General features: G+C 40.1%; 1 protein-coding gene across 6 annotated transcripts in view; it reads left to right on the top strand.

Annotated features, from left to right (window-relative positions):
• Positions 1 to 20,967, top strand: part of ATG2B (autophagy related 2B) — a 102,628-nt gene that overhangs the window by 17,057 nt on the left and 64,604 nt on the right. For 3 of the 6 annotated variants that reach the window (XM_050954435.1, XM_050954436.1, XM_050954433.1), the window contains exons 7-16: positions 4,031 to 4,127; positions 5,252 to 5,434; positions 6,401 to 6,555; positions 7,399 to 7,516; positions 8,060 to 8,321; positions 13,712 to 13,862; positions 14,788 to 14,880; positions 15,074 to 15,262; positions 16,214 to 16,487; positions 17,056 to 17,158. In XM_050954435.1, the coding sequence (XP_050810392.1) occupies positions 4,031 to 4,127; positions 5,252 to 5,434; positions 6,401 to 6,555; positions 7,399 to 7,516; positions 8,060 to 8,321; positions 13,712 to 13,862; positions 14,788 to 14,880; positions 15,074 to 15,262; positions 16,214 to 16,487; positions 17,056 to 17,158 (1,625 nt within the window). Of the gene's footprint in view, positions 1 to 1,372; positions 1,513 to 4,030; positions 4,132 to 5,251; positions 5,435 to 6,400; positions 6,556 to 7,398; positions 7,517 to 8,059; positions 8,322 to 13,711; positions 13,863 to 14,787; positions 14,881 to 15,073; positions 15,263 to 16,213; positions 16,488 to 17,055; positions 17,159 to 20,967 lie in introns of those variants that run through there. The other 3 variants (XM_050954438.1, XM_050954434.1, XM_050954437.1) reach the window with 3 other exon arrangements.

Genomic DNA, 20,967 nt, shown 5'->3' with positions numbered 1-20,967 from the left:
AGGGGAGTTGCACACTCATAACTGAGTGCAGAATTTGTCCCAATATGCTTATGGGTAGGGGGTCTTATTTTAAATTAATAATATATGGAGATATACCTATCTCAGAACTGGAAAGGACCCTGAAAGGTCACTGAGTTCAGCCCTCTGCCTTCACTAGCAGGACCAAGTACTGATTTTTGCCCCAGATCTCTAAGTGGCCCCCTCAAGGACTGAACTCACAACCCTGGTTTTAGCAGGCCAATGCTCAAATCACTGAGCTATCCCTCCCCTCTGCCTTTGGTAGACAGGCATGTTGACCATTTTCATGCCCTACTCACAACTTCTACCGAAGCAAAATGTAAAAGAAGCTATGATAAATCATTTGGTGATCTCATTTAAATTGCTTTCAAAAGTACAGACAATACAGTGTTGTCTGTTTCTTAAACAAGGTGCAGTGTATCTTAGATACAGCTTGAATTCTATGTATTGCAGTAATTCCTGAGAGAATTGCTTTGTTTTTGTGAAAAGTCCTGTTGCTACCCATTATCTTTTTGCTCTGTGTATTGTAGCCTCCTCATTTTGAAACTAAAAAAAAGTAACTTAAAAAAATTATCGATTTTAAATCAGGTTGATGCTTGCTTTGTAAAACTAATTTGAAAATTTATGCTATTGAAATTTTAGATTAAAATTTACAGTGAATTAAATTATAATGCTGTTTTTAAAAAGAAAATACCACTACTGGTAGGGTATTCTGTTTGAATTTTCTAAACTTCTGTAGATAAAACAGAAGTATTGAAAATATAAGGCCCTGATCCTACAAGCACTTAGGCAAATATAAACTTTACTCACATGAATGTTCATATTAACTTCGATAATAAAATCGGTTCTGAAATCATCTTCAATGAAGTGTACTCACATTTGTGGTTTATAATGTGCTCTGATACCTGACACAAAAGGTAGATGATAGAAAATATTTTAAAATTTAAATTGAAAATACAATTAATTGAAACAAAGAATACATATAAAATACAGAGATCCGAAACTACTCAATATGGTTTCTACTACAGTGGGGAACTTTGTTACATATCCTCCAGTTGCTGGTTGATTTTTTTTGGAACTTTTTTGTATTTTTTCATTCAAGAAAAATTCTTGACATAAAGTCCTTGTGGCAACATTTGCTGAAAAGGAAGATAACCATGAAAATGCAGTGTGTGAAATAGAGAAACAAACTATTATAAGATATTAAAAGCTCTGTGGTTCTCAGTTCTAGATTTTTTAATAGCTAAATGCTTTTCTGCAATCCTTTTAAAGATCAAAAGATTTCCTACTTTCAATCATTGCATTTATTTAAAGGTGGCAGGAAAAACACCTCTTTAGTTCAAGATCTGAGTAGAGGACTCTGTGTTGCACTTCTATTTGATGACCTGTCCAATGCCTTAAATAGAACACAGAGCAACATTTCTAGCATGCTTTGTGCAGTGTTTGGCATTGTAGTGGGAGAAACACTGAGCAAATCAGTTGGTGTGGTAAACGGTATTGTGATTTTCTGTTACTGACTTGGAATATTAACTTCATCTTTTTGTATTAACTGTATACAAAATACATTTTGTTTAACACCAGTCAGTGAATACTATAAATGTTATGTGGTCAGGGTCGGCTCCAAGCACCAGCAGAGAAAGCAGGTGCTTGGGGTGGCCAACGGAGAGAGGTGACACGTCCAGCTCTTCGGCAGCGGATTCCTCAGTCCCTCTCGGACGGAAGGACCTGCCACTGAATTGCCACTGAAAAATGAAATGGCGGCAGAGCTGCCGCTGATTGTGGCTTTTATTTTTTTCATATTTTTTTTTCGTCACTTGGGGTGGCAAAAACACTGGAGCTGGCCCTGTACATGATGTGCAAAATTAAAAAGTGAGCTCAGTTTTGATTTTGGTTAATTCATTAAATAGACTATATATAGTCATAGAAATAGAGAAAAAGTATACAGAATGTGCAGTTGGTTTTCTTCTTCAAAACATACCGTCTAGTCCAAGATTTCCTCCTGATGTGTGGTCTGGCTTCTTTATTTAAATATAGGATTAAATAAGGTGTTTAAATTAAATCTATCCAGATTTTAACCTTCTCAGGAATGAACAGAATTTAATTTAATTTCAAGTGCTAGCAGAATTTAATAATTTGAATCTTCTTTCCAGTTTTCTCAAGGAAAGGAAAAGGCAGTAGGAGCCAGTTGTAATGTTTTGGGGGTCTCCTAGATCAGTAAGGGGTTTGGTCCCTGCCTGCCTTGTTACCTTAGCTGATTTATGCTGTGTTGCTTTGGTTCAGAACCCTAATACTAGCAGCCTGCCCACAAGCATAAAGTTCTGGCATTCACCAGCTTAATTACTCATTGCAGGGTGACCCCAACAGCCCTTTGAGTCCCAGGTCTCCCAAAATTCATCCACTGTGAGTTCCTAACTACCAGACCCTCAGACTTTTCCTCTCTGGTTCTTCAGCTCCGAAGGTGTGAAATCCAGCCCTCCCACCCCCCGACATCTTTGGTGCACACACTCCCCACAAAAACAACGAGGAATCCTTGTGGCACCTTTAGGCCTGGTCTACACTGGGAGGGAGTGGAGGGTAGGGTCGATCTAAGTTATGCAATTTCAGCTACGTGAATAACATAGCTGAAGGTGACGTACTTAGATCTACTTACCGTGGTGTCTTCACTATGTTGAGTCGACTGCTGCCGCTCCCCCATCGACTCTGCTGTGCCTCTCGCCGAGCTGGAGTACAGGAGTCGACAGGAGAGCACTTAGGGATTTCATGAAGACTACTTGCTCCAGCAAATCTTTTCTCCCAACATATAACCCTTGACAGTGGAGCAACAAGTGAGAGTGTAAGGGGTTTTAGAATTGGACCCTAAATCTGTATGTAATCCTACAGCAAACATTGGGAACAAGCTCAGTTTGTGGTGCTGTCTAGTGGTCTGGAGAGAACTAGTTTAATTTCCTTGTTTTGTTACTGTTACAATTTATAATAAATCTTAGGTATAACCCACAACATTATTTAAGAAAATCAGTAATTTTGTATAATATAGATAGGTAGGCTAGTATTTATGTGAAAAGTATTTGAATTTTTAAGGAAATTTACCACATAAGGTGCAAGTTTTACTATTCTGTATGTAGTATATAAAATAAGCCTTATGTCGCTGCCATTAATTTCATTCAAGAGTATTAAAGAAACAAAATCGCTAACTGCTTAATAATGATGCTGAATTTTTCTCCAGCGATGCATGGTTTTTGTGTGGTTTTGTTTGTTTTGTGTATAGCATAACAAAATAAATAATCATTGGCACAGTAGCAATGTTTCGTAGAACTGCTATGAACTCCAATGTTGGAAGCAATTGTATAGTTAAATTTCAGGCTGTTTCCAATTGGAAGAATATGAAGGTTCAATCCCAGATGTTGCAGGAAGACTATATCCTTCAAAGCTTCCAGATATAACCTGCAGTTCACTTAAAAGCAGCATGGAGGTGGTGGCAGAGAAGAGAGTGAAAGGAGGAGAATAAGGACTTTAGTTTACTTGCCCTACAAAGCAGTGGTTCTCAACCAGGAGTAAGTGTACCCCTGGGGGTACACAGAGGTCTTCTGGGTGTACATCAACTCATCTAGATATTTGCCTAGTTTTACAATACATAAAAGCATAAAAAGCACTAGCGAAGTCAGTATAGCTCTATATATTATACACTGAAATGTAAGTACAGTATTTATATTCCAGTTGATTTATTTTATAATTATATGGTAAAAATAAAAAAGCCATTTTTCAGTAATAGTGTACTCTGATGCTTTTGTATTTTGTATTTTTATGTCTGATTTTGTAAGCAAATAGTTTTTAAGTGAGTTGAAACTTGAAGGTATGCCAGACAAATCAGATTTCTGAAAGGGGTACAATAGTCTGGAAAGGTTGAGAGCCACTGCTATAGAGTGATGCGGTACACTATCTAGTGACTTATAGTTGATTGGGGAAGCTTAACACACGTCTTTGTTCTAAGAATTTATAATTTTTTTTTTTAAAGTTGGATATAGATGGGGAGATAGACTCTATACACCTATTCCTGTCACCAAGGCAGGTACATCTTCTATTGGACATGTTAGCAGCCATTGCTGGGCCAGGCAAGTAAACATTATATTAATATTAAATGTGTATTTGATGAGATAGAAAGCAGTAAAGAGAGCTTGCACAATAAACAAGTCCTCAGATTATTAATTATTAATGATTAATGATTAATGATAATTATCTATTTATTTGCTTAAAGATAAGACCTAGAGGCCCCAATCAGGTCTCCAGGCTTCATTGTTCTATGTGGTGTACACATATGTAACAGCCTCTTTAAAAGAGCTTGAAATCTTAGTTTGTGCTGCGCTAACAGGTGGAGAATACAATCAAATGCCTGGGGAAGAGGAGTGGTGGAGAGAGAAAAGGACAACATAATAGTGAAACAGTTTTGTTTGGATGATTTGAACCAGAGTGGGATCCATCAAGTCCAGCTGCACTGATGCAGCTGCACCACAGTAACGCTTTAATGAAGACACTCTACACCAATGGGAGAGAGCTCTCCTCTAGGTGTGCTTAATCCATCTCCCCAAGAGGTGGTAGCTATGTCAATGGGAGAAGCTCTTCTGCCAACATAACGCTGTCTACACAGGAGGAGATGGTTTAGCGCTGTGGATTTTTCATGTTGATATAAGCCTGTAGTATAGACCAGACTTAATATAACTATGGATGCTCCCATTGTTCATATAAATGTACAGTCCTTTTTGGAATCCTAGTGTATAAAATAATAAAACTTATTTTACTGGATCAAGTGTATAACTAGATATATTCCCAATGCTGCATATTCAGTTACTATGTCAATTTAGGTAGTGATATTAATATCCTTGGAAGAATGTTGGAAATATTTTCCTATTCCATTGATTAAATAGGGCCAATTCATGTTATAATGTCATTTATAGATGAAGTTCCATATTCCTCTAAAGCCAACATGGACTAGAACTTTTAAAAACAGAATCTGTAACTATTCTGACTACATAACCTCAAAATCTTCCTCTTAGTTTTGGGCATAATAATACAGAAGGAAAAGGAGTTAGTTTTCCATGCTGGTTTGTATTTGGAGAAGTGAAAATGGAAGATAAGTTCATAAAATGTCAATCAGTTTTCTGACTAGTTGTTGAAGTTTTCCATGGCAGAATGGAAGGGAAATACAAATTATGTTTCCATTTCCTCTATTTGAATACAGAGAGCCCCAGCAGGATAGAATTATCAAATAAAGATAGAAAGAACCGACCAATGCAACAGGAGGACGAATATCGGATTCAGATGGAGCTGAAACGTTACTTAAGAAAAGAATCTTTGTCAGCAGTAGCATCATCTGAGCAGAGCTTTTATGAGACGGAGACCACCAGAACACCTTCTAGCCGTGGTAAGTATGAGACATGATGCCAGTATGTCAGACAGCCTAGTATCAACGTCATGCAAAATAATTTGTAATGTACAGTGCTAAAGTACTCTTGATCTTTCAGAAGGGCAAAATAACAGTAACCTTTATAGATTTATTGTCTACCACTAATTATACCCTTAAATCAGGATATAAGGCCTATTCATGGTACTAGCTCAGACTGAAGTCGTTCATTTGGGGCATTTAATAGTCTGGACACTAATACACAACGAAACAGACCCTAGGTCTGTAAAATCCCTTTCAGAACTAATTTTTGAAGGAACTAAGTGAAATATAGAATACTATAAAACTTTCTTTTGGTTTTCTATTATAAAACCTAGTTTAAACATGCATGTACTGGCGGAATGTATTTGGATTTAAGACATGAATTTCATGGAGAAGAAACCTGGAATCTGAAAGGTGCCAGTACTTAGATTAGTACAGCTCCATTAACAAAGGTTTACAACAGTCTATTATTTTATCTGTTCTTATATAATTTATTTTATGATTGTTTGTATTAAATGTGAACTGCTTTACTTTTAATTTTGAGCCCATGGATAATTTGTTACTGGTTTTTTTAGGTGCCAATTCATATCTTGATTCAGCATGGGAAGTGTGAATTAATCACTGCAACCTGTAGCAGTCTTAACCTGAACATGAAAATGAATGGAAACATTTTTTATTATGTGTATACTCATAACATTGCTGGAATTTGGTGTTTTGCGTTGCCTTGGTCATGCACTCTTGTTTGGAAAATTATTTTTTCCTCTTGGTTATTATTGGGCTTCAGTATAAGTGAACTAGGAAATGCTGTGAATAAACTTTTAGCTAGTTAATGTCATATCCCGACTATTTTGTTTCTGCAGCTAGGATTAATTTGGTGTATTATAACTAAAGTTAATGTTTGTCATTATAAAAAAACCCTATTGATTATACATAATTTCTCCTTAGAAGAAGAAGTTTTCTTCTCAATGGCTGACATGGACATGTCTCACAGTCTCTCCTCTCTTCCACCTCTTGGAGACCCACCAACTATGGATCTAGACCTGTCTTTAACTAGTACATACACTACTACACCAGCAGGTTCTCCATTGAGTGCTACAGTGGTATAGTATTATTTACAGTTAATATCTTTATAGAGTAAAAGTTTTTTTTGATACTGATTCCTCATTGCTTCTGCTATTGAAAAATTCTCAGATAATAGAAACATGTTAAGCCTACTGTTCCAGTGGCATTATCAACAAGCAAATTTGTATGGTTCCTTAATGCATAAATCACTTTCTGGCTTTCCTTTATTAAGGAGTTAGGTAGATTTTCAGTGATAATTTCCACAGCAAGCTACAGCTATGAAACCTGGGAATTCCATAAGTTATGAATTTGTTTGGCTTGAAGACCAGGAAATAAACTGTGTATATTTCCAAGCTGCTATAAGTTTATGTGGAGTATTTGTGACACATCCTTGTGCTACATTTCTATGTTTAATATAGAAGGCTAGGAACACAATAAAAACACACAAAGTTGTGGTATTGCCTAAGTTAAGGTCATAGCCTGTAATTCAGCAAAGTATTACTGTGGTTTATGTTCATCTCTACTCAGTTCTTATGCACATTCTTTTAATTACTTTGCTGAATGGAGGTCATAGAGAGCAGTTCTAGTTTCCGTTGGGTAACAGAAGAACATGTGTTAGTTGTGAGGGCAATGTTATCTCCCTTTCAGAAATACAAAGGGAAGGTCATCATGAGAGCTAAAGAATGTAGCTTAACATCCAGATAAACAATAGACAACGTATTGATTAATATACTGTGAAAATGACAAGCTGGAAAACTACTTTTGATAGCATATATGTACAAAGGTCTTGCATACTGTTTTATGGTCATACGTTACTGCTTGCATTAGCTTGAGAACTGTTGTGTTATGCAGATGAGAGATCAGATATATTTGTGTTTTAGCTTCAGCCAACGTGGGGTGATTTTCATGACCCTAATAAACAAGAACCACCACCACCACCACCAAGAAGTTCATCATTTACACCCAGTATTGTTCACCAAACTCCTTTAAGAAGGACTTGTAAGTAAAAACATGTGTTTACCTCCTAATCATTTTATACTGTTAGACATTTTTCATTGTTGTTCTGAAACTTGGCAAAAGAGCATCAAAATCCAGAAGACCAAAATGTGACCTTTCTCTAAGTGCTTCTTCAATTAGTGTGTATCGTTTCCTCTAGACAGTACAGTTTGTAAAGATTATGCTGAGTGGTGCACTTCATGACATGTCTATTGCACAGATTCCTGCTTAGCTGCTTTCTCTTAAGTGAGTGAGAGGTTTACATGGATATTCTTCATGTATGTGGGGGATTTGGCCAAATTTAGAAATGAGGTAAGGGAAGGTAACGTCAACAAAAGTAGTTCTACACAAAGTGTAAGTATTCTATAATTAAACAAAGACTCAATATATTACAGTGTATAAAATTCGTCTTATTGTGATTTGCGTAGTTTTCATAGTTTGACATTTATGCATTTCTTAAGGCTATGTTGGTAAGTGTAATAGATGTACAAGTTGCTATTGAAAACTAACTTTTAGTAAGAAATTTGATTTAATTTTGTATTTCAGCACTTCCATCCAGATCTGTTTCAGTGGATGAATCCAGGCCTGAACTTCTTTTTAGACTGGCACTGGGCACTTTCTCAGTATCTGTACTTCACATTGACCCTCTACCACCACCTGAAACATCACTGAATCTTAACCCGCTGACACGAATGACACTGGATTTCTTTACCCGAATAGAAAAGATTGATCCAGTTAAGTTTTCAACAGAAGATTTTCTGTCCTTCCGAGAAGTGTTTGCAGAGGCTTGTTCTCATGACCACCTTAGGTACAACTTTGCCTATTAACTAATACAACAAACAAAGAACCAGATATTCTTTTAAATAAGCTTTGACAATTTAGGTTTATGTCCATGAATATTTGGAATCAAATCATGCTTTATTTAACATAGTAGAAGATTGTGTTTGTTTTTTCATTAAATGTTTAAAATAGTTTGGGACGGTTTGAGTTGCAAAATGAAAAATCTCAGGAAAAAAAGAACTGTGTGTGCATAACTCATCCTAAATCTCTTAATGCTGAGATCGATCAAGACAGATGCAGGTTCTGCAATCAAACACACAGAGTCTGGGGCAAAAATCAGGATGTTTCTCTGTTTTATACAGCGTCTTTACGAAATAGGTATAGTTTATAGAGCAGCCTTATTGCACAAGCGGTCTGTGGTTTTGAGTGAGTTTGTTTTTCTTTGTAATGCAAAATGGGATGTCAGTTGGGGCACAATAAAAAAGTGAACAAAATCATCCAGGAGTCAGGAACCAATTTTTCCATGGCATAATATTGCTAAATTACAATATGTGCATTGTAGAGGTTTTATGTGTTCCTCTGAAGCATTGGTCACTGTTGAAGGCAGAATAGGTGGATTCCATTATCCTAAGTTCCTAATGTCAGATTCTATTTTAAGTACTAATGGAGTGATACTCAGACCTCAGTGGTTCAAGAGCCAAATTAGTAATTAATGTTACCCAAAAGAGCCACAGTAGTGTGAATTCATGGTTTCATTTACTATTATATATATTATTCTCACAGGAAAATGACTGTCCTGACCAGGTATTCTACAGTTGGTTAATAACATAGTAAAAGAATCCTGATTAGTTAATATCTTAGATTGGTTAATAATTAAATCACACAGAGCTTTAATATCATGTGCTGCAAAGAGCCCCAGTAGACACATTAAAGAACCACTTGCAGCTCTTGAGCCTCAGTCAGGCTCTGTCCCTGAGGCAGAGATGTAACAACTAAGGGTATGTCTACACTGCGGGATTATTCCGATTTTACATAAACCGGTTTCGTAAAACAGATTGTATAAAGTCGAGCGCATGCGGCCACACTAAGCACATTAATTCGGTGGTGTGCGTCCATGTACCCAGGCTAGTCTCGATTTCCGGAGGGTTGCACTGTGGGTAGCTATCCCGTAGTTATCCCATAGTTCCCGCAGTCGCCCCCGCCCATTGGAATTCTAGGTTGAGATCCCAATGCATGATGGTGCAAAAACAGTGTCGCGGGTGATTCTGGGTAAATGTCGTCACTCATTCCTTCCTCCGTGAAAGCAAGGCAGACAATCATTTCACGCCCTTTTTCCCTGGATTGGTCTGGCAGACGCCATAGCATGGCAACCACAGAGCCCGTTTTGCCTTTGGTCACTGTCACCGTATGTGTACTGGATGCTGCTAACAGAGGCGGTACTGTGGCGCTACACAGCAGCATTCATTTGCCTTTGCAAGATAGCAGAGACGTTTATCAGTTGTTCTGTACCGTCTGCCATGCCATTGGAAATTGGCGATGAGATGACGGTTATCAGTCGTTCTGTACCGTCTGCTGCTGTCATGGGTGCTCCTGGCTGAGGTCGTCTGGGGGCGCAAAGACAAAAATGGGAATGACCCCCCGGGTCATTCCCTCCTTTATGTTGTACTAAAAATAGAGTCAGTCCTGCCTAGAATATGGGGCAAGGTGCTAGAGAACCAGTGTACTAGAGAGCACAGCCGCTCCGTGTCAGATCCCGCAGAAATGATGAGCTGCGTGCCATTCTAGGGGGTGCCCCTGCAACAACCCCACCCGTTGCTTCCCTGCTCCCCCAGCCCTCCTGAGCTACCATTGCAGTGTTCCCCTCATTTGTGTGATGAAGTAATAAAGAATGCATGAACAAGAAACACTGACTTGTTAGTGAGATAAAATGAGTGGGAGGCAGCCTCCAGCTGCTATGATAGTCCAGGCAGGACATTAAACAGTGCAGGGGAGAGGAGCCCAGCATCCCACTGCTATGATAGTCCAGGCAGTACAGAATCTTTTCTTTAGACATGAAAGGAGGGGGCTGATGGAGCTCAGCCCCCAGTTACTATGATGAAGATGGTTATCAGCCATTCTGTACCATCTACTGGGAATGACCGGGAGTCATTCCTATTTTTACCCAGGCGCCCCCGGCTGACCTCACCTGAGGCCCGCCAGGAGCACTCACGGGCTGATTATGAATATGGATAGCAGTCACATTGTACCGTCTGCCACCGGGGAGGGAAGAGGAGGGGAGAGGGTGCTGCTGTTCAGTGCCGCAGCATCGCGTCTACTAGCAGCATGCAGTAGACATAGGGTGACATATAAAAAAGTCAAGAAACGATTTTTTTCCCTTTTCTTTCACGGGAGGGGGGGAAGGAGGGGTAAATTGACGAGCTATACCCTGAACCACCCCGGACAATGTGTTTGACCCTCCAGGCATTTGGAGCTCAGCCAATAATGCAAATGCTTTTCAGAGACTGCGGGGACTGTGGGATAGCTGGAGTCCTCAGTACCCCCTCCCTCCCTCCATGAGCATCCATTTGATTCTTTGGCTTTCTGTTACGCTTGTCACGCAGCATTATGCTGAGTCTCTGCTGTGGCCTCTATCTGGAGATTTTTTTCAAATACTTTGGCATTTCGTCTTCTGGAACGGAGCTCTGATAGAACAGATTTGCCTCCCCATACAGCGATCAGATCCACTATCTCCCGTATGGTCCATGCTGGAGCTCTTTTTGGATTTGGGTCAGCATCGCCACCCATGCTGATCAGAGCTCCACGCTAGGCAAACAGGAAATGAAATTCAAAAGTTCATGGGGCTTTTCCTGTCTACCTGCCCAGTGCATCCGAGTTCAGACTGCTGTCCAGAGCGGTCACAATGGTGCACTGTGGAATACTGCCCGGAGGCCAATACCATCGATTTGTGGCCACACTAACCCTAATCCGATATGGTAATACCGATTTCAGCGCTACTTCTCTCGTCAGGGAGGAGTACAGAAACCGGTTTAAAGAGCCCTTTATATCGATATAAAGGGCCTCGTAGTGTGGACGGGTGCAGCGTTAAATCAGTTTAACGCTGCTAAAATCGGTATAAACGTGTAGTGTAGACCAGGCCTAAGAAGGTAGGCTACTAATTTTCCTACTGTTAGTTGTTCCCATTCTTAGTCAATTAAGGCTCCTTTATCTTTCCAGAGTGGTGTAAAGGAGCCTTATTGTAAATGACAGTAACCGAATCCTCAGCTAGGAAAGTCTGTGTGCTTACTCGCTTTTCTTCCTGTGCCAGAGAGGCAGAGTGTGGTTAGATTACAGCTCAGGATCTATTTTACTTATCTATTTAAAAAAAAAGCAGGACAGTGATTAGCAAAACAGTGTGAAAGTCTGAGTAATTTAAAGCAACATTTTACTTTACAGAACACCACAATAAAAGTAATGTAATTTAAATGAAAATCCAGGATTATAACTGGAATGCAGTGTATTGGCTACCAAGTATTTGCGGCTTAACTTTCATGTGTTTAGGAAATGCTGAGCAGTTACAGTGTCTTTTTGTTTTTTTGTTTTTGTTTTTTTCTGTATGGTAGTTCAGATAAATTACCAAAATAAGTGAAACTGGTGTGATTATATTGCATTATTTTGACAAAATATGCAGAATTTTGGATTTTTTGGCTCAGAATTCCCCAAGAAGTAATTAATCGCAGTTAGCTCACACAGTTAACTCAAAAAAAAATTTAATTGCCATGTTAAACAATAGAATACTGATTGAAATTTATTAAATATTTTTGGATGTATTCCTATATTTTCAAATATATTGATTTCAATTACAACAGAGAATACAAAGTGTGCAGTGGTCACTTTATATTATTATTATTGATTACAAATATTTGCACTGTAAAAAATAGGTTTTTTTAGTTCACCTCATACAAGTACTGTAGTGCAATCTCTTTATTGTGACAGTGCAACTTACAAATGTAGATTTTTTTTGTTACATAACTGCACTCAAAAAGAGTGCAAAACTTCAGAGCCTACAAGTTCACTGAGTCTTCCTTTTTGTTCAGCCAATCGCTAAGACAAGTAAGTTTGTTTACATTTATGGGAGATAATGCTGCCGGCTTTTTATTTACAATGTCACCAGAAAGTGAGAACAGGCGTTTGCATGGCACTTTTGTAGCTGGCATTGCAAGGTATTTACATGCCAGATATGCTAAACATTCGTATGCCCTGTCAGTGCTTGCCCATCATTCCAGAAAATGTGCTTCCATACTGGTGATGCTCGTTAAAAAAAAATTTGTTAATTAAATTTGTGACTGAACTCCTTGTGGGGAGAATTGTATGTCTCCTGCTCTGTTTTACGCACATTCCGCCATATATTTCATGTTATAGCAGTCTTGGATGATGACCCAGCACATGTTGTTCATTTTAAGAACACTTTCACTACAGATTGACAAAATGCAAAGAAGGTACCAATGTGAGATTTCTAAAGATAGCTATAGCACTCGACCCAAGGTTTAAGAATGTGATGTGCCTTTGAAAATCCAAGAGGAACAAGGAGTGAAGCATGCTTTCAGAAGTCTTAAAAGAGCAACACTCTGATGCGGAAACTACAGAACCCAAACCATCAAAAAAGAATCAACTTTCTGCTGGTGGCATCTGACTCAGATAATGAAAATGAACGTGCATCGGTTTGTACCGCTTTGGATTGTTATCGAGCAGAACCCGTCATCAGCATGGACGTATGTCCCCTGGAATGGTGGTTGAGCATGAAGGGATATACGACTCTTCAGTGCATCTGGCACGTAAATATCTTGCGATGCCAGTTACAACAGTGCCAGGAGAATGCCTGTTCTCACTTTCAGGTGACATTGTAAACAAGAATCAGGCAGTATTATCTCCTGCAAATGTAAACAGACTTGTTTGAGCGATTGTCTGTACAAGAAGTAGGACTGAGTGGCCTTGTTAAGTTTTACATTGCTTTATTTTTGAATGCAGGTTGTTTTCTTTTTTTGGTACCTAATTCTATATATGTAAATTCAACTTTCACCTTAGAGATTGCACTACAGTAGTTGTATTAGGTGAATTGAAAAATATGATTTCATTCATTTTTTACAGTGCAAATATTTATAATAAAAAATAAATATAAAGTGAGCACTGTACACTTTGCATCGTGTGTTGTAATTGAAATCAGTATATTTGAAAATATGGAAAACATCAAAAAAATTTAAATAAATGGTATTCTATTATTGTTTAACAGAGTGATAAATCATAATTAGTTTTTTAATCTCTTGACAGCCCTAACATATGTGTGCACACACGCATGTGCACACACACAAGATGTTTCTGAATTTTCAAAATGATTACAGCAATCCATTTTATACATATTTATACCTTTATTTCTCATAACAGATTTATAGGTACTGGTATGAAAGTCTCTTATGAACAAAGACAAAGGTCTGCTTCTCGATGCATCAGCACAGATTTGTCCATTGGGCATATGGAACTACTGGAATGTCTTTTCTCTACCGACTCCTGCTCCATTCAACCTCACTATACAGAGGTAATTATAGACTCATAGAATATTAGGGTTGGAAGGGACCTCAGGAGGTCATCTAGTCCAACCGTCTGCTCAAAGCAGGACCAATTCCCAGATTTTTACCCCAGTTCCACAAATAGCCCCTCAAGGATTGAACTTACTACCCTGGGTTTAGCAGGCCAATGCTCAAACCACTGAGCTATTCCTCCCCCCTTTTAATAGTACTTATTAAAAGTGCTATTGTTAGCCAAGCACCAGGGCAATTGAAATTTTAACTGGAGAGGTTTTCAGAAGGGAAATCCTACACTACTCTTAGAAGTGGAAAAGTTAAGATTACTAATTTATTGTCTTTTTGTAGTGATTGGATAACGTTAAGATGTCTTAAATTTTAATTGAAAACTCAGATAGTGATCAACAATGTCCTCTTCCCTGCCGCCAAAGGATCAAGCCTATAGAGTTCTCTAATGTTTTGTGTGTGTGAAGCAAAAGGATCTTTGTTTTGAAAATGAGGTTGAAACATTTCAAAGGAAGTGCTGCTTGCCACCCTATCCAGTTGGGCAGTGGGCAGGTTTTCTTAGGTGATTGCTCTTGGCCCAACTCCTCCTTGCTCATACTCAGATTGAGATGAGTCTACGATACTGGATTCGTGATGGTGGCCCTAGTTGCTGTCATTCAGGTGCTATAGTCCATCTGCTCCCAGCTGCGCCTGTGCTTGTTGATCACTTGCTATCTGTCTCCTCAAATGTGGTATGTGAGGCTCAGGGCTTTCTGGGTAGTCTCCCCCGTCTGAATCAGAAGTTGTGGTTCTTTATTGGGCCTGTGGCTATCAAACAAGCAGCTGAATACTGGATTGGCTGGCTGCTTGGGCCAGGTAGACTATGCTTTTTCCTGCTCTCTAGTTCTTTTGTTTGTTTTACATCTATTAATTATTTTATTTTTTATTTTCAAGCTGCTAATGTTTCATTCTGAAAAAGGAAATGATACACATCCTCTTTCATGCCTTCAACTCCATTATAAGCACTCAGATAACAGAGGACCTCAGGTAAGGTTGAAAAAAAAACCACCTGACTGCATTGTTGCATTATGCTGTAGCATAATATTTTTTCTCTAATCTTTAAAGGTAACTTTATTAATCTTGATAGTTGCATAGAAAGATGTATATTGCAAGCATCCTTTGTTTTTGTAACTTATTTTTCAGTATTTAATTGAGAATATTGATGTACTTATTTTTGTAGGGTAGTCAAGGAAGACTGAGCTCTGTTCCACAGAAAGCAGAATTACAAATCAAGCTAAGTCCCGTATTTTGTGAACTGGATATTAGTATTGTAGACAGACTAAATTCTTTACTTCAGCCACAGAAACTAACCACGGTGGAGATGATGGCATCTCACATGTACACATCTTACAACAAACACATTAGTCTGGTGAGTGAAATTAATTTGTGTGTGTGCTGGCAGGCCTGGAGCTACCAGGAGGCAAAGGGAACATTTTAAAGGGGTTCAAAATTATTATCTGGCCAGAATATGTACAAAACCATCCAATGTAAAGTAGTGGGGCAGTGGCAGATTGAAGAGTTGTCATCTTTTTATATAAATTATAAATACCGACATATTAGCCAAATTTGACTTTTTTAAACTCTTAAAATCCAAGTTTTTCTAGGCATCTAACTAACCCGTAGCTCAGGGGTAGGAAACCTATGGCATGGGTGCCGAAGTCGGCAGGCGAGCTGATTTTCAGTGGCACTCACACTGCCTGGGTCCTGGCCACCAGTCCGAGGGGCTCTGCATTTTAATTTAATTTTAAATGAAGCTTCTTAAACATTTTAAAAACCTTATTTGCTTTACATACAATAATAGTTTAGTTATATATTATAGACTTATAGAAAGAAACCTTCTAAAAACGTGAAAATGTATCACTGGCATGCGAAACCTTAAATTAGAGTGAATAAATGAAGACTCGGCACACCACTTCTGAAAGGTTGTTGATCCCTGCCTTGGAAGGTTGTTTTGTTTTTTAAATACAGGTGCCCCAAAATACCTATTTGATCTTCCAATAATGGGAATCTAGAAGCAGCCCTGCACCGCTGGTTCAAATTTTATACCTCTATGGCTCTGTCCTGAATACTTTATTTTTTTCAATCCTGATTAAATATAGAAGCTTGACAGTACCTGTTCTAATAGCTTACTAAAAAAAAAAAGTACGGGTGGTCCAGATTCTCTTATAGTTCATGTACAGTACTGTATGAAATTGTATAAAAAAATTGCAGCTTTACCTATTATAACCATTTTATCAAGTCAGTAAAGTGGGTTTGGCGGGGGGTTGTTTTTTTTTTTAATGCTGCTTCTCTAGTTTGTTTTTCACTTTGTATTTTCTAGCACAAAGCGTTTACCGAAGTTTTTCTGGATGATTCACGTACACCAGCAAACTGTAGAATTTCTGTGCAAGTCACTTCACCAGCATTAGATCTTTCTGTTCGCTTCCCTATACCTGACCTGCGATCAGATCAGGAAAGAGGACCATGGTTTAAAAAATCACTTCAGAAGGAAATCCTTCATCTTGAATTTACAGATATGGAATTCAAGACTGAGTTTATAGGAGGTTCAACTCCAGAACAAGTTAAACTGGAGCTTACTTTCAAAGAGCTAGGTGGTAAGAAGTACAAATGTTATATTAATGCTAACTATACTTTTCAATTGTCAAACAGTCATTTGGTTGACAAAGAGGTCTTGCAACTTTAAATAGAACTCTTGCCCTCTTGAGAATACAACTTTCATTTTGCTCTTAGGAGCATTTTAGCTGTGTTGTTTCAGTTTCCGGTATTTCTCTGATAGAACCTCAACCCAAGTCAAAGTATATGTCTTAGCATGATACAAAACTGAATCATAATCCAAGATAATTACACTTAGTGTTCAATATTTTTACTTGCGTTATATAATTAAGGTTTCTGTTTCTAGCTGAAATGTACCAATAAATACAGGCAAAAGCTTACTGAAGTTAAAGTAAAGTCTTTCTGGGTAATACAGTTTGTAGTTGTTGTTAGGACAAAGAGATACTTAAGATGTGACTTGTTTTACTGGTGTTGCTAGATATCAACATTGTAAAAGCAATAGCTTCAAAATTGTTAAAGTCATAGAGCAGGGTTCTGCTCAGCTATACCTGCAGGCAGATTCCGGCCCCTGTATTTTTGATCTTTCTACAAACTTTTCTCGTATTTAAGGCTTATTTGAAGAAGATAAAACAGAATCTTCAATAAAGTTCTTTCAAGTGTCCAGTGGCATAGATGGAGATATGATATCATCTGACAACTTTGATTGGCCACGGTAAAATATCTTTAATTTTTCATCATCTTTTTAAAATCAACACTTTCTCTAATAACTAATATAAAGAAACAGTCCGTGAGACCGCTACTTTAAATATCAGAATTTGTCATGATTGAGCCCTGTAATTGAATAAAACCTAGAAATGAAGAAATCTTACATGCAGAAATAACACAAATCTTTATTAGTGGATAATATGACTTCTGGATGGAGTGAGCCAATTATAACTAAACTCCTACACTTTTGGTGGGGAAAAGCTAGGTGAATGGAGAATTATAAGAGAAGAAAGCTGGGGGCTGTCTGGGAAAAGGAAGCTGGGTGGTGAGAGAGTCCAAAGATGTTATGTAGGGGTGATGGCTGGTGGAGTTGTCTGGGGGTAATGGGGTGACTGGAGATGCTAGCGGATGGATGGCTCACTACTCAGATGCATAGAGCATTTTCACCAGAACTCATATGTGATGGGTATGTAATGTGGTGCCTGGGGCTGCTGAGGTGCATAAGGTATGAGTGATGGGGGAGGGAAGAGACACCTTGATTTAGCAAGCTAGATGGTGAGGAAGCCTGGAGTCAGTATTGAGCCCCTCGCCTTGTGCTGCTGGTAGAGTGCTACTGTCTCTTCCTGGCTGGGGCCTGATCTACACTATGCGTTTAAACCGAATTTAGCAGCGTTAAACCGATTTAACCCTGCACCCGTCCACACTATGAGGCCCTTTATATCGCTATAAAGGGCTCTTTAAACCGGTTTCTGTACTCCTCCCGGACGAGAGGAGTAGCGCTGAAATCAGTATTGCCATGTCGGATTAGGGTTAGTGTGGCCGCAAATAGATGGTATTGGCCTCCGGGCAGTATTTCACAGTGTACCATTGTGACCGCTCTGGAAAGCAATCTGAACTCGGATGCACTGGCCAGGTAGACAGGAAAAGCCCCGCGAACTTTTGAATTTCATTTCCTGTTTGGCCAGCATGGAGAGCTCACCAGCACAGGTGACCACGCAGAGCTCATCAGCACAGGTAACAATGCAGTCTCCTGAGAATCGAAAAAGAGCTCCAGCATGGTCCGCACGGGCGGTACTATATCTGATTGCTGTATGGGGAGAGGATTCCGTGCTAACAGAACTCCGTTCCAAAAGATGAAATGAAAAAACATTTGAAAAAATTTCCGAGGCCATGATGCAGAGAGGCCACACCAGGGACTCAGTATAGTGTCGTGTGAAAGTTAAGGAGCTCAGATAAGCCTACCAGAAAACCAAAGAAGCAAACAGAAGGTCCGGGGCAGGGCCGAAAACATGCCACTTCTACGCTGAGCTGCATGCAATTCTCGGGGTCCGCCACCACTACCCCACCCCTGTCTGTGGATTCCGAGGTGGGGGTGGTAATCTCAGCCATGCCTGAGGATTCTGCGGATGGGGAAGATGAGGAGGAGGAAGAGGAGGACGAGCTTGCAGAGAGCAAACAGCACTCCGTTCTCCCCAACAGCCAGGAGCTTTTTCTCACCCAGACGGATTTACCCTCCCATCCCTCCCAAGCCACTATCCCAGACAATGAAGCCATGGAAGGGACCTCTGGTGAGTGTATCTTTATAAATATAAAACATGGTTTAAAAGAAAATGTCTTTTAATGATTAATTTGCCCTGAGGACTTGGGATGCATTCATGGCCAGTACAGTTACTGGAAAAGTCTGCTAACATGTCTGGGGATGTAGCGGAAATCCTCCAGGGACATCTCCATGAAGCTCTCTTGAAGGTACTCCAAAAGCCTTTGCAGAAGGTTTGTGGGCAGGGCAGCTTTATTCCGTCCTCCATGGTAGGACACTTTACCACGCCATGCATGTAGCAAGTAATCTGGTATCATTGCATGACAAAGCCTAGCTGCGTATGGTCCTGGTGTTTGCTGGCACTGAAGCAACATCCATTCTTTATCTTGCTGTGTTATCCTCAGGAGAGTGATATCATTCATGGTAACCTGGCTGAAATTCTGGAATTTTATTAAGGAGACAGAGATGGCCATTCCTACTGGGCTGTTTGCCTGTTGCTTAAAAGAAATCCTTTCTTGCAGGTAGCCAAGCAGGAGGAGGGGGGCAGGTGATTCGCGCTGAGGTTTTTCGCGTTTGGGTAGCAGGGATCTTCCCTGCTACCAGCCACACGGTGGTGGGGCGCGGGGAGAGAGGTGTTTAGCAGTGATCTTCCATGATACCAGCCACGCGGTGGGAGGGGGGGTAAAGCGATCATCCCAGAGAATTGGATGGGGGTGGGGTGGTTTCTGCTGCTGCAAGTTAACAGGAAAGAAGCAGCACTGAATGGGCTTTGCTTGCTATTTGGTAAAGGAGGGCGCTGGATATATGAAGGCTGTAGAAGACAGTGGCTTACCATGACCGCATGTAAGCCAAATTCTGCTGCCCAGACCTGCGTCTGTGAGATCTCTAACACCAGAGCCGCAGGCACTCAAGATGCAAAATGTGACCTTGTAGTGAAATCACATGTGCTATGTAAGGTGAATAGTGTTGTTCACTGTGAAAGTATAACCATTGTTCTGTAAAATGTATCTTTTTAAATACTTCTCTCCCTTTTTTCCCTCCCTCATGCAGCTGCAAGTTTTTCAAGCCTCAGTACTCCATCCCGAAGGCTATCTCAGATAAGGCAGCGGAAAAAAAAGACGTGAGACGAAATGTTCTCGGAAATCATGGAAGTGACCCGCAATGAAAGAGCTCATCTGAATGAGTGGAAGGACGTGGTATCAAATTACAGGAAAGATGCCAGTGAACGTGAGGACAGGAGAGAAGCTCGAGATGAGAGGTGGCGGCAGGAAGATCAGTGGTGTCGGGATGCAACTCTGGGGCTGCTGCATGATCAAACTGACATGCTCTGGCATCTGGTGGAGCTTCAGGAAGAGCAGCAGGATCACAGAGTGCCACTGCAGCCCCTGTATAACCACCCTCACATGTTCCACGTCCTCCTCACCCAGACGTGTAAGAACGCGTGAAGGGAGGCTCCGTGCACCCGCCCACTCCACCCCCGTGGACAGCCCAACCAAAAGGCTGTCGTTACTTTGAAATTTTTTTAGTGGCCTTTTCCTTCCCTCCTATCCTCCTCCCAAACCACACCCGGGATACCTTGTCAGTTCTTTCCCTCTTTTTATAATGAATTAATAAAGAATACTTGATTTTTAAACGAGAGTAACTTTATTTCCTTAAGCAAGCTGTAATCTAAGGGAGCGGGTGGGTTGTTTACAGGGAATGAGTCAATCGGGGGATGGGGGGTTCATCAAGGGGAAACAAACACAACAGTCACACCGTAACTTGACCCGTGATGAAACTCGTTATCAAAGCTTCTCTGATGCGCACCGCTTCCTGGTGTGCTCTTCTAATCGCCCTGGTGTCTGGTTGCGTATAATCAGCGGCCAGGTGATTTGCCTCAGCCTCACACCCCACCATAAAGGTCTCCCCCTTACTCTCACAGAGATTGTGGAGCACATAGCAAGCAGCAATAACAAAGGGGACACTGGTTTGGCTGAAGTCTGATCGAGTGAGTAATGTGCGCCAGCGCGCCTTTAAACGGCCAAATGCACATTCTACCACCATTCTGCACTTGCTCAGCCTGTAGTTGAACAGCTCCTGACTACTGTCCAGGCTGCCTGTGTATGGCTTCATGAGCCATGGCATCAAGGGGTAGGCTGGGTTCCCCAGGATAACTACAGGCATTTCAACATCCCCAACTGTTATTTTCTGGTCTGGGAAGTAATTCCCATGCTGCAGCCGTTTAAACAGAGTAGTGTTCCTGAAAGATGCGAGCGTCATGAACCTTTCCTGGCCATCCC

The sequence above is a fragment of the Gopherus flavomarginatus genome, chromosome 5 (assembly GCF_025201925.1).
Source record: "Gopherus flavomarginatus isolate rGopFla2 chromosome 5, rGopFla2.mat.asm, whole genome shotgun sequence".
Taxonomy (NCBI): Eukaryota; Metazoa; Chordata; order Testudines; family Testudinidae; genus Gopherus; species Gopherus flavomarginatus.
This window is presented reverse-complemented; position numbering and strand designations above follow the sequence as displayed.